We start from the raw sequence: 13301 nt of genomic DNA, 5'->3' as shown, positions 1-13301 counted from the left end.
GTTTGTTTGTTTGTTTAAATGCGCTAATCTCAGGAGCTACTAGTTTGAATTTAAAAATAAAATTAGTTGTTATTATTTACATTAAATAGCCTATTACCGATGAATTTAGAAATGGATTCTTGATTCTTTATTTTTATATTTAATCTTTAAATTAAAGATAATTTTAGTTATTACCTTAAGACTCAACAACGAGCGATTGATTGGCCGTTTACTTTTAAGTTAGGCTTTTAAATTAGGTACGATACAAAATCATAAAAAGAAATAAAATACGCAGTATTTCAATTTGTGCTTTTATTTATGAAAAAAATTGTAAATTATCCTACAATGAATCTCCGAATGAAATAAGACTTACATATCAATATGTATCAAATACATTATTTTGCTCATCGCCAGATCAAACCACATAAGAACAATATAGTTTAAAATATTATCTACAGAATCCTTCGTCGGCGATTCGATTACCAAAAATACAATCTTCGCTCAGGTCGGGGCGGCCGCTCGGGGCTATGTACACGAGCAATATACAGCGGGGCGGCTCAGCCGAGCAGCGCCTCCATGGTGTAGGGGTGCGGCGGGGGCGGCGGGGGCGGCGGGCGCGGCGGCTCCTGTCAGTCCAGGATGACGAGCTGCAGCGGCGCCGCGCCCGCCCCCGCCTTGCCGGCGCCCGCCCCGGCGCCGCCCACTGCGCCCGCCGCGCGCATGGCCCGCCAGGGCGCGCGCGCTCCGCGCCGCAGCTCGCCGCAGCTCAGCGTCCGCCTGGCGGCCCTGCGATCACATCGGTCGAGTTAGGAGACATGCTTTTTGATTTTTATTTATTTATTTATTTATTATAGGACAACTTACAAAACGTACACTAAAACAGATTTTACAAAAATGTTTACAATAATTTGCTGAGTGTTGTTTTATTTAAAAGTTGCTACGGCGTGGTTAAGGACTGTTACATTTTAAATTTGTATAAATGTAAAATACAAAAAACCTAAAAACTCCCAATAACAAATTCTTATATAAATTAAAATTTACAAAAAGATAGAAAGAAAAAAAAAATACAATTTATCCATAAACAATAACAAATTAATGTTAGCTAAAAAAAATTTTAAAAGAAAAATTATATACAAAATATAAAATATACACTCATACATCTCATGAAAAACATACAGAACATGATCGATATTGAAGGACATAGTGATGCATTTAATGTCAAAATAAAGGAGAAGTAAAGCTTGCAATAAGTTTATTTTTAAATTTTGCAAGGCTGTCTGAAAAAATATCCACATCAATATCGTTGGTTTTTGTTATTTGGTTATACTGTTCAAATAATCTGTTCATGGTAGCGTTCTGACCTAATTTTGTTTTTGAACGTTGAATCGAAAATGGAACGTATTTACTTGCACGGAGAAATCTAGTGGGCGCATTTATATATATTTTTACAAGATCGGGGCTGTCCAACATACCGTTAACCAATCTATAAATTCTACTACAGTAAGATGTCTGTATCGTTTATGGGGCATGCTAACACTTTACCCAGTTGCTTTACTACTGTAATTATGTTTTCCATTTTATGTTCAGGTACGCATTGAATTTCCAGATTCGACAAACGCATTAGTTGGTCTAATTGGATACAGCGAGCAGAGGCAGCCATGAGATCATTTTTAATAGATTCGTTCTCTTTCTTAATACGATCGATATCACCCTTGTATGCCTTTATTTCAGCATTTAGTGTTTCGAAGTGATTGTTCATAAAAGCAATCGAGTCATTAAAATTTCTAATATCATCTTTGATTTCACGTAACTGGACATTAATTGATATTAAACTTAAAATCAGAAATACAGTTCCGCAGTTCATCCTTTATAAATACTACGAAGATCCGAATGCGATAAACAAGAGGGTATGCAACAAACACTTTCGTCCCATTGTCGCGAAGTTCAGTAGTATCGCGCTTAGCTACGTTAACATTAGAACGGGAGGTAGGCGACAACAACGGCCGGACTGGCGTGTTTGAATTATCATTCTTAGGAGCTTTACAACGACAGGCAGGACATAACCATTTTGATTTGGTATCAGTAGTAAGGTTCTTAAATTCTTTATTGGATATACTGATGTGAAACACAGAGTGTGAAAGTATAATAAACACGACCGGCATTTCAAATATAAATCGTCTTTAATAGTCGACTGACACCCAGAACAGTGCATTTTCGTTGTCTGTATCAGCGTCGTAATCAGTCGTTGATTTTGAGATTAAATTATTGATACTCGCCACTGAAACAAAAGTGACGCAACCCCAAACGCCACGTCGACGGATTCCATTTTCAGTTGTATTTGGTTTCAATCGATTGAGTTTTAAATTAAACCGTACTAACAATAACTAGTCAATTATTTAATAACTAGCTGTACCCGCGACAACGTCCGCGTGGTATTTAACAAAAAGTTATTATTTAGTTTAGTTATATAAAATAAATAAATTTCGAAAATAAAAGTAGCCTAAGTTACTCCTTACTATATCAGCTATCTGCCAGTGAAAGTCCCGTCAGAATCGGTCCAGCCGTTTCAGAGATTAGACAAAACAAACAGACAGACAAACAGAAAAAAATTGTAAAAAATGTTATTTTGGTATATGTACTGTGTATACATCCATGTGCATTTAATAAAAGACGAATATTTTATTATTACAAACAGACACTTCAATTTTATTTATTGGTATAGATGATAAATAAACGACGCGTTGGCGCAACGGTCACAGCACTGGTTTGTGGCTGTTGCGGGTTCGATCCCCACAGATGACAAACTTTTGTATTGGCCACAAAGTTGTTAGCCGTGGTCTGGGTGTTGGAGCAGTCCTTGTGGGTCTCTCCACCGTGTCTCGGAGAGCACGTTAAGCCGTTGGTGCCGGTTGTTATCATGTACACCTGATATTGATACTAATGTACACCTTATAGTGATCGTGACCCAACCATTGGAGCAGCGTGGTGGATTAAGTTCTGATCCTTTTTCTACACGGGGAATGAGGCTTATGCGCTTATGCCCAGCAGTAGGATATTACAGGTTGAAGTGCAAAGCGTAAATTAATATGTTACTTTTATTGGGCGGGGGGGATTAGTAAACATGGCATGGTACGTACTTGGCGGTCTCGGTGGCTCTGAAATAGAGGTCGTCGGGTGCGTCCATCCAAGAAATGACGTGACGTCTGCCTCCACGACCAGTCAAATTAGTCGGTTTGCCGTTAACCTATATATACAACAAAAAAACAAGATATACTTAATGCGTTATTTATAGTACATATCATAAAGTCATCAGTATCATAAATAATAATAGTAATAATAATAATATTTTTTTTATTTGCATTAAACTTGACATACATTATACAATATAGATAATACATATACATGTTTAGTCAACAATATGACATGCAAAATTTGATTGGAAAGTAATAAAAAAAATTATAGTTACATAAAAAATTATAAACATTTTTGAATATTATATCAATAATTGTGTTTGCTCGCAAACGAAAAAAAAACCGACTTCAATTACATCGACGAGTAATACAACGTAGATCGACGATAATTGTGTTTGCTCGCAAACGAAAAAAAAACCGACTTCAATTACATCGACAAGTATTACAACGTAGATCGACGAAAAAATAGTCAAGCAACTATGCGTTATCAAAGATTACTCAAAAAGTTATCAGATCTCGATAAAATTTATATGTGACCACATGATAAACATCAGCTTTCGATTAAATTAAAAATTATTAAAATCGGTACACCCAGTAAAAAGTTATTGGGGATTTTCGAGAGTTTCCCTCGATTTCTCTGGGATACCATCATCAGATCCTGGTTTCCTTATCATGGTACTAAACTAGGGATATTCCCTTTCCAACAAAAAAAGAATTATCAAAATCGGTACATCCAGTAGAAAGTTATGCGGTATAATACAACGTAGCTCGACGAAAAAAGCGTCAAGTAAAAACACATTATTAGATATAACTCGAAAAGTAGTTGTTAGATCTCAAATAAATTTAAATGGGACCAATTGGCACACACCACCTTTCGATTAAAACAAAATTTGTCGAAATCGGTCTACCCAGTCAAAAGTTCTGATGTAACATACATAAAAAAAAAAAAAAAAAAAAAATACAGTTGAATTGAGAACCTCCTCCTTTTTTGGAAGTCGGTTAAAAATTGACCGCTCCAGCGGGGTTCGAACCCGCGTCTCCGACTGACCGTGTCGGCGCTGTAGCCAATTAAGCTATGGAACGATGTACCCGCTAGATCGAAATTTTTGATATGATGATTTTATTTTCAGTTTAAGCGAAACTTTGATATGATATTCAAAAATGTTTAGAATTCCTAATGTGTGGGTAACACAAAAATAAAATTGTACATATTAAAAAATTATAGTTATAATTATGTATATAAAAAAAAGTTAAAACATTATATTAAGTAGATATTTTTATTATTTAAAAACATAATTCGAAGTTTGAATATGCGTGCGCGTGCGAGTACGTACGTGCGCGAACACGTGCGCGGGCAGCGGCTGGCCGGTGGCCTGCGCGCGCGCGCACATGGCGGCGTACTGCTCGCGCGACGGCCGCTGCATGGGCGCGGGGTGCTTGTTGGGCCGCTTGGCGGGCGGCGGCGCGGCCTCGCGCGCGCCTCCTGCAACACGCTCGCGTCACTACTGGCGTCAGCGCGCAGGGGCGCTACTCACGGCACGGCTCGGGCGAGTGCTTAGCGGGAGGCATTCAGTACGACGAGTAGCATTCCATTTTAGGAACGATACGATTTCGATTATCGAAATTATCGATTTCGATGTATCGATCAAATTGTATCGTTCCGAAACGTGTGGATCTCCAGGAGATATTGTGGCTTCGACCGAGTGTATCAAGTGTCGTATCACATTATATTACCTAGGGATCCAGTCTGAATATACAAAAAAAGAAGAGGTGAAGCGACAGATTTACAACTATATAAAAAAAACATTGTAAGAAAAACAAATAGGGCAAGGACAACTTCGATTTACCCGTCGATGTTAGCTCGACTATTAGCGTCATCGAACACCGCACGATAAGACTTCGCTGTTTGTTTCACAGCCGTTGTAAAACATCATTCATTCGCAAAAACAATACAAAAATATTGCAACACACTTACGGAGTAGATCTGCGTGTTAAAATACATTTAAATATGGGTAATTAAAAGAATTTTGTAAAAAACATTTATTTGCTAAAAAACTTTGTTATGATTTCAAACCTGTTGCTACTCCAGGAAAGTAAGCAGCACAAAAAGAAAAATTCATTTCATAGAAATTATTATATATAAAATTTCATGTGTTTCTCTTATTTTAAATTGCTTTTAACCAGTTTATGAATTTGTAAATCCATTACAACTGGTATATTATAATTATCATATGTATATGCAAAACCTTCGTACCTAAGTGAATTTCATTGGAATGTGTAAGTTCAAGTTACATATCTATTGGACATTGCTATACAAACATTACATTACATATATAATCTTTGTATAGTAGAGGTAAATAGTATAGAAACTATTGGATTACGTACTTTTTGTTTCTTTTGTTTAGTTTAAATCGTTGTTGATCTGTTACAGCTTTATAGTACCTAAGTTAGCGGTAAGAATATAGTGACTCATCGATGCAACTCAACTGAGTCAGGCTCCTTGATCAATGAGATCAAAGTAAATTGTATTCATATTAAACACTAGTTGAAGTAAGGCCTTCTGAAAGCAAAGGCGCGTCTTTTATCAATTTTAAAAATGAATAATTCATCTATTTGTAAACGTAGAAGATAAACAATAATTTATAGTATAACTAAAAATCAAAGAAATACTGTCACTATAGTTAAAATCCTTGAAAAAATAACGTAAAAATTATAAAATGCATGATTAGCTTAAAAAATATATTTAATTTATTTTAATTTATTTTACAGTAATTTTAATTTTGATTTTAATTTTGATTTTGATTTTAATTTTAATTTTGATTTTGATTTGTCTTTGATTTTGATTTAATTTTGATTTTGATTTTGATTTTAATCTTTCTATTTGGAATTTTTTGATAATTTGATTTGACTTTTGTTATTTCCCTATTCTTAATTACTTAATTAATGAATTTGTTCTAATTGAATTAATTAATAATTTGTTTCTAATCGTTATTTTGATTAAATTGTCCAATTGTTTAATTTTATAAATGTATATGATAATAATAGGTTTTTTATCTTTATTTTTGATTTTGATTATTTTGGTTGTGATGATGATGATGGGGTGTCACTCTTTTTTTTTTGAATATTGTAAGTGTTGAACTATATTAATGTAGGTATATTTAAAGTTCAAATATTTTAATTATTTGTGATTTTTTGTGCTTTTAAACATTGTATTCCAAAATGTTATGTACACTTGTAAGTGACATGCATATCAGATACTTTGTTATTATATATTTGTAATTTTAAAATTTTTATATGTATGTTGTAAGTGTGCTTTTGAAAATAAATAAATAAATAAATAAATAAATAAAAAAAAATATAGAACTCGAAAAGCAGTTAGATAATTAATTTCAAAGTTATATAATAATATTCTATCGATTGCAATTAAATATTAAAATAATGACTAAATATTAATTTTTGAAAATACTGTGTAGTAAAATTTTTGCCCTTTATCTTGGAGTTGAACTGATGCGTCATTATTTTCTTAACACGAATATATCTACTAAAGAATTGGTCGTTTACAATATATTTTGAGAGAGAGTATAATAATAAATTAGATACGGTAGTGTGTTAAATTTTAGTAAGCTTTCGAAATAAGATTAAAAAACAAATACGTAAATTAAAAGAAATAATTGAATTCGAGTTCCACTTTTATTTATTATAATTTTGTTAATTATAACAATCCGTCATAATATGAAGATAAAATTTTGAGATGTGTATGTGCCAAAATTATGAAAAGATTTTAACAGGGTCCCCTCAGACATCACTATCTAAAAAGTGACTAAAATATCATTTTTAAGTTCGATAAAACTCGACAAGTATATGACTAAAGGAGGTCGAAGGACGCGGAACGAATGCGTATAGGAAGGCGCACAGTCCGGGCTTAGGTAAAAGGTACTGACAGTTTCTTATTGCTTTTGTAAAATTTTGAAGTCATTACATTTCCTTTATGATTACAATTGTAAAAAATATCATTTAACCTATTGTATCAAACCTATATTAATATTATTATAACAAATCAAAAACAAAACTAAAGTTTCTTGTTTCGATATCGAGACTTCAGTGTCTTTTACCTCAGCGCGGTGGCGGCGGTGTGAATACCGGTATACATACGAGTACGACACAATAGTGCGGGATGGCGATACTGACTGTCGAGCCCGTTGATGTCGTCGTAGGCGCGGCGCTTGAGCGCGGTCACGGCGTGCGCGGCGTGCGGCGCGTGCGGCGCGTGCGCGGCGAGCGGCGGCGGCGCGAGCGGCGCGTGCGGCGCGTGCGGCACCAGCGCCGCGGCGGCCGCGCCCGCCTCGCTGCGCCGCGCCTCCAGCTCCGCGCGCGACATCACGCGCTCGTACATCAGGCTGCCGTCTGCGGGCCGGAGGGCGACGATGTTAGTATACCGTTATACGACGACGACGTATGTACTTCATTTCTACGCAAAGGTTTCTAATAGCGAGTCTCGCGGATGCGGCTCGCTGTCGTACTGCTGATTGAGCGATAGCCTCACCGTGTTACTCGAAATGCGAATGTACGTGCTCGATTAAATGTAAAAGCGTGGCTCTCGGTCGCTCGTTTCTAACCGCCATAGTTAGTAATTTCGTTAAAGGGTCGACTTTTTGCTCCTTTTTTTGTCAAACTTGCATTTGAAATCGCCAAAACGATAATAAAAGTGTCATCGTAATAAAAATGTCAGTAATTACTTATAAAAGAGTGTAATTAAAATTAGAAGTCGAAAAAGACGTATCGCACGCACCTGGCGCCTTGGGCGGCTTCGGGAAGGCGACGTGCGCGGGCACGGGCATGCGGTCGCGCGGCGTGAGCGTGAGCCAGTCCTGCGCGCGCGGCGCCGCCGTGCCCATGGCGGCCGCCAGGCGCGCCGCCACCGCGCCCACGGGGCCGCGCGCGCGCGCCACTCCCGCCGGGCCCGCACCGCGCATCTCCGCGCCGCCGCCCAGCGCCGCCATCGCTATCGTACCTGCGGACGGAAGCGCGTCAGCGATGTTCACGTATGTGCGCATATCTTGGCGATAAGTATTTATTACGGGAGAGCTAGAAATTTTAAAACGGGATTATATAAATACCATCGTGCATAATATGGATATTTTACTTCGATTCATACATAGAACATAATCGAATTATCTACATAAAGTTTGTCGTCGACGGCGGGTACTCACACTCGTGCTTGACCTGGTGCAGGTTAATGGGCGAGAAGGGCGAGCGCGCGTAGTGGCGCGGGCGGCGCAGCGCGCGCGCGAGGCGGCGCGCCAGGCGCGTGAAGGGCGAGGCGCGCAGGTAGAAGGCGGCGCGCGTCTTCATGACGGGCCGCGCGCCCTCGCCCGCGCCGCCGTGCGCCGTGGCCACGTGCCGCGCCAGGTGCGCGCGCAGCTTGAACTCCTGCCACACACACGCACTGTTACTAGGCCGAGAGAGAGGTGAACGAGGGCTATCGCGAATTTTTATACTAACTCTGGATTAAAAGAGCTTAGTTCTAACTCACTTGGGTATATATATAATGGTCGCTTGAAAATATGTTGCGTACGTAATGTTACTCCTGGTGACATTTATTTATTGAAATAAACTTCTTTACGAAGTGACTTGGGGAGTGAGCTGATGAATGTGTGACGAGAGCGTTACGAAACGTGTGATCGGGCGAGACGAGCAGAAATTGAGAGGGATATATGAGTCAATGAAGATAGAGAGAGAGAGAGTTACGTTTCGTATATTGTAGGGGCAAGAGAGGTCCATCTATATGTATATATATTTGCTTAAGAAGTTTTACTTCAGTCGTGTGATCTAAGCACACTCGTTTTTATTTGTTCCACAGTAGGTAACATTGTTGAAAAAATTATTACAGTATATATTATGTCAGTTGCAGTTAAAGTTCTAATTATAAAATCGGAAATATAAAATAGATAAACATTTAAGTATAATTTGTGAACCTTGGCGCAGTTAATGACAGTGCAGCGGTGTGGGCGGTGCGACACGGACAGCGTCGTGTCCTCGCCTTCGGCGCGCCCGGTGCGCGCTACTTCCGTTTCGCTCTCTCCGAAAACTCCTGCGGTCTGCGTAAAAATAATATATTTTATATTTGCTGCGTGCTTCATATAAGCGATAAAAAGAAAATAAAGCTTAATGTTAGCAATAGAATGGTATCAATGTCAATATCAACGGTGCCAATAGATCACTTAAAAAAGAGCAATTTAAAAACATTTAACACATTATCCTAAAAAATGACATATTTTAAGTGAAATAGTTAAAAACAGTAGAAGTTTCTTGTTACCTTTACCTTAAGCCCGCCGTACTTCTTCCAATATTGCCAGCAAGATCCACACAATCTGTATTGTAAATGCTGTGGACCCCACGCATACCACTGGTTTGAGTTCGTCACTGGAATATAATAAAAAATCAATTAATAAACACGTTTCGATTTTTTTTAATGTTAGATTAAAAATACATTGGAGAAGTATATATAACTTTTTCAGTTTCCTGAAGAAAGGTTTCGGATGCGCGTGCGTACCTTGGCAGGAGGCGCACAGCGAGGGCGCGACGGCGGCGGTCCCGTTGGTGCCCCCGTTGAGCACGGCGGCCTTGTTGCCCGCGCCACCCGCGCCGGCTAGCAGCGCCGGGTTCGGCTTGTTGCTGTAATTGTAGCGGCCGCTTCGTCATACGTCTATCTCTACTCTGCTATATGTCATATTGTCCGACGAAAACTCTTCTGTATTTGGTAAATTAGCGAACTAACACGATTCTCCACTGAAGATTGGCTTATTCACATATGATTCCGAATTGCACAAACTTCAGATTAGCGAAATTGGAAAAAATTCAGTAGTGCTAGTTTGAATTCTACCTAATTCTTAGATTACTGTTTAGATTATTCACTAGATCAGTAAACTTTTTACTGCTTATTATGAGTAAAGATTAGAAAACTGTTTAAACTGTACATCTGTACGTCACATATTATTTTTTTATTTAAACAAATATTCTTAAACCATGAGAAGCGTTGTCAATAAAATATTCAAAAGGTAACTAAAAATGGAAATAATAAAATAATCCGCAAAAGAAATAGAACATATGAGAGTAATGGTGTCTCGGTACAAACACTCACTAGTTGGGAATGTACACTTGCTTAAGCTTCGACTCGGCTTCTACCGCTTTCACGCGTTTCTGTTGAACATAACGGTCTGTCGTTTTCCACATATAGTAGTACTCCACCAGATTCTTGAGCGTCTTCCATGGCAACTGTAATATTAAGTACACACGGTCAGTAAGTAATAAAGTACAATAAAAAGGCGACTTGAGCATTTAGACATGAAATACTTATAATTTTTTATTTTTATTTCAAGTAGGTTTTCTCACAATATTTACAATATAAACATACCATTTTTTATTACAATTGAGTCTAGAAGCAAGCAATTGACTATTGCTAATGTAAGATGTCAGTCTATCATCATCGAAGTGGTTAGAGTACATTCTGATAAAAATTGGCAGGCAGTGTGGTCACTTCTAGAGGTTCACTTTGCATGGTGTGTTAAGAGAGCTGCATACATTTGTCTTTTCTGATACTGCGAATGTTCATTAGTAGCAGTGATCACTTGACATCATGTTTTTATTAATTTATAAAGGTGTTTCAGTAATCGATATTAAATAAACTCTTAAAATGTATGGGGTTTAATTAAGTATTTCCTACTGGGTAATTGAATATAAAATAAATAGTTTATGTATAAATATTCATTTCATTTCCGTGCTGGTGCTTGATTTTAACAATGATCATAATCGCTTCAGCCTGTAATATCCCACTGTTGGGCATAGGCTTCAGGTAAGGATCAGAGCTTAATCCACCACGCTGCTCCAATGCGGGTTGGCGGATATATTCCCTACTATGAGTAACGATCGCTATCAGGTGTACATGATAACAACCGGGACCGAGGGCTTAACGTGCACTCCGAGGCACGGTGGGGAGACCCACAAAGACTACACAAACACCCAGACCATGGCAAACACCTGTATGGCCAATACAAATGTATGTCATGTGCGGGGATCGAACCCGCAACCGCCAGCGCAACCGGCACAATCCATAGCTGTGACCGTTGCGCCAACGCGGCGTCATGCAATGATCATAATATACTTATAAAAAAAATTACTTTTTGACAAATGAAACAAAAGACAGTTTGAACAACATTTTACAATAATTCTTTTCCGTATGTTGGGTGCGGTAGATAACTAGACATGGTAATGCTGTTGTTATACGTCACACTCACAAAGTCCTGCCGGATGTCCGCGAAGTCCTTGCCGTACTTGTCGAGGGCTTCTTCGAAGAGATTGGCCTCGCTCGCGGACCACTCCTCCATTTCGTCACGACACAGCACGGGCCCCGACGCCGGCACCAGCGACGACAGCGCCGCCTCTATACTGTAGCCCGACTTGTGCAGCGTGTCCATCGCGTGGAACTGGCGAAACATTACAAACTATAGATATGCTGTGCTATATGAGATAAGAATAGATTGCCTACAATTAGATTATCCATATTTACTATAATATTTTATTGTCTATTATAATATTTTAGAAAGAAGGTCATTTCGACGCCCCCGGGGAATAAAGTCATAAAGTGCTATTACCACTATTTTAATGTTTATGTATTTTCGGCATCTATAAGTTACATCTAATAATAGTATCAGAAATATCTAGATAATCAGAAGATGTATTACATCTAGTAATACATCTTCTGATTTTTTTATATTTTTGTTCTAAAAATCCATGAAGTTATAACAATTTATATTTTTATCCTCCAGAAATCATATCACAACTATAACCCATAATAATATCGTAGTCATATAATATGGAATGAACACCTGTCTCAATAAGCTGGCAAGCCGCTATACTATTTTATTCACGTAAAAAAATGGATAGCTAATTTCCGTAACACACGTTACCGCAGTGTTCGGTAAGTGTTAGGCGGTATACGTACATTACGGCTTTATTATTAGCTTAATTTTTGATACGATTTAACGTATACATGATTTACAAATTTCATTACGAATTTTAAGTAACGTATTCGTTTAATACTATTTTTTTAGTGTCGTAATGCATACAAATAGTTTTCATTACATTACAACTTCACGGGAATAAAATAGTTATATGCTGTTACTTAGTATACATTTGATATAAAAATCAGTATTACACATTTTTAGCAATGGCTTTAAAAATACACGTGATGTTACGTAAAAAATGCTAAAAATAATTATGTACAAATACAATATTATAGCCCGTTTAGGACAAGCGATATAAAAGAAAAACTGTTTATTGCTCGTCCTGTAAAATTTACTTTTCTCTATTACCACTTTATTCCCCGGGGCGTTGATTTGGTTTTAATCATGAACTTTGAAATTTCAGAATCGTTTTCAGTAACAATTTCATCATCATTTTTCAATGAAGAAAGAGTTTGTCAGCAAATGTCGTTTCCAAATCAACATTCTTCAAGTAAAGTTACATGTTTGAGTAAGGTCATCATCACAGATACTGAGTGCTATCTATTTTCAAGACTCTTCGAAACGATCCCCACTCTGTCACCGAGCGCTAATATCCTAACTAACAGCTATACGGTTCACGCGTCAACTCACGAGCGTGATGTCGCGGCTGGCGGCGGCGGCCGACATGTGCAGGCTGGGCTGCTTGACGCTGGAGGAGCAGTCCAGCGCGCGCGCGAACGTGCCCACCGAGCGCGCCACCACCAGGAACTGGTCGATCTGCCGGTCCGACAGCCCGTGCGCCGGCGTCCAAACCAGCGTCTCCAGCTCGGAGCTGTTGCGAGTGTCCTCCTCGCCTGCCGACGACAAGACCCACATTATTAATATGACTACCGCGACACGAGGGTTTATTGACTAATATTAGGCATACTAATGCTCCATTGCTATTTATGTAATAGACCAGGTAATTAGCGTAATATGTTAATTTTTGTACATATCATGATGGTGGTTCTTCTTATAATTTGAATGCTCAAGATATTTACCGTCTTTTTCTTATGGAGTTTCTATATAGAGCATTGTATGATAATTATTTTTATACATAATAGACATATATCTATATACAGATATAATT

General features: G+C 38.2%; 1 protein-coding gene across 1 annotated transcript in view; it reads right to left on the bottom strand.

Annotated features, from left to right (window-relative positions):
* Window positions 1-276: 276 nt before the first annotated feature.
* The window catches only part of LOC123662535 (metastasis-associated protein MTA3), a 99569-nt gene continuing 86544 nt past the window's right edge, over window positions 277-13301 (bottom strand). The window contains exons 6-20 of the mRNA XM_045597379.1: window positions 12824-13026; window positions 11454-11653; window positions 11046-11052; window positions 10312-10445; window positions 9724-9845; window positions 9493-9593; window positions 9146-9268; window positions 8381-8600; window positions 7960-8181; window positions 7495-7574; window positions 7329-7392; window positions 4505-4650; window positions 3117-3223; window positions 696-765; window positions 277-653 (exon numbers count right to left, since the gene is read on the bottom strand). Coding sequence (XP_045453335.1) covers window positions 609-653; window positions 696-765; window positions 3117-3223; window positions 4505-4650; window positions 7329-7392; window positions 7495-7574; window positions 7960-8181; window positions 8381-8600; window positions 9146-9268; window positions 9493-9593; window positions 9724-9845; window positions 10312-10445; window positions 11046-11052; window positions 11454-11653; window positions 12824-13026 — 1844 coding nt within the window. The 3' untranslated portion in view covers window positions 277-608. The remainder of the gene's footprint in view (window positions 654-695; window positions 766-3116; window positions 3224-4504; window positions 4651-7328; window positions 7393-7494; window positions 7575-7959; window positions 8182-8380; window positions 8601-9145; window positions 9269-9492; window positions 9594-9723; window positions 9846-10311; window positions 10446-11045; window positions 11053-11453; window positions 11654-12823; window positions 13027-13301) is intronic.

Source organism: Melitaea cinxia, chromosome 18, assembly GCF_905220565.1.
Source record: "Melitaea cinxia chromosome 18, ilMelCinx1.1, whole genome shotgun sequence".
NCBI lineage: Eukaryota > Metazoa > Arthropoda > Insecta > Lepidoptera > Nymphalidae > Melitaea > Melitaea cinxia.
The sequence above is the reverse complement of the archived record's forward strand: the minus strand, read 5'-3'. Positions and strand labels throughout refer to the sequence as shown.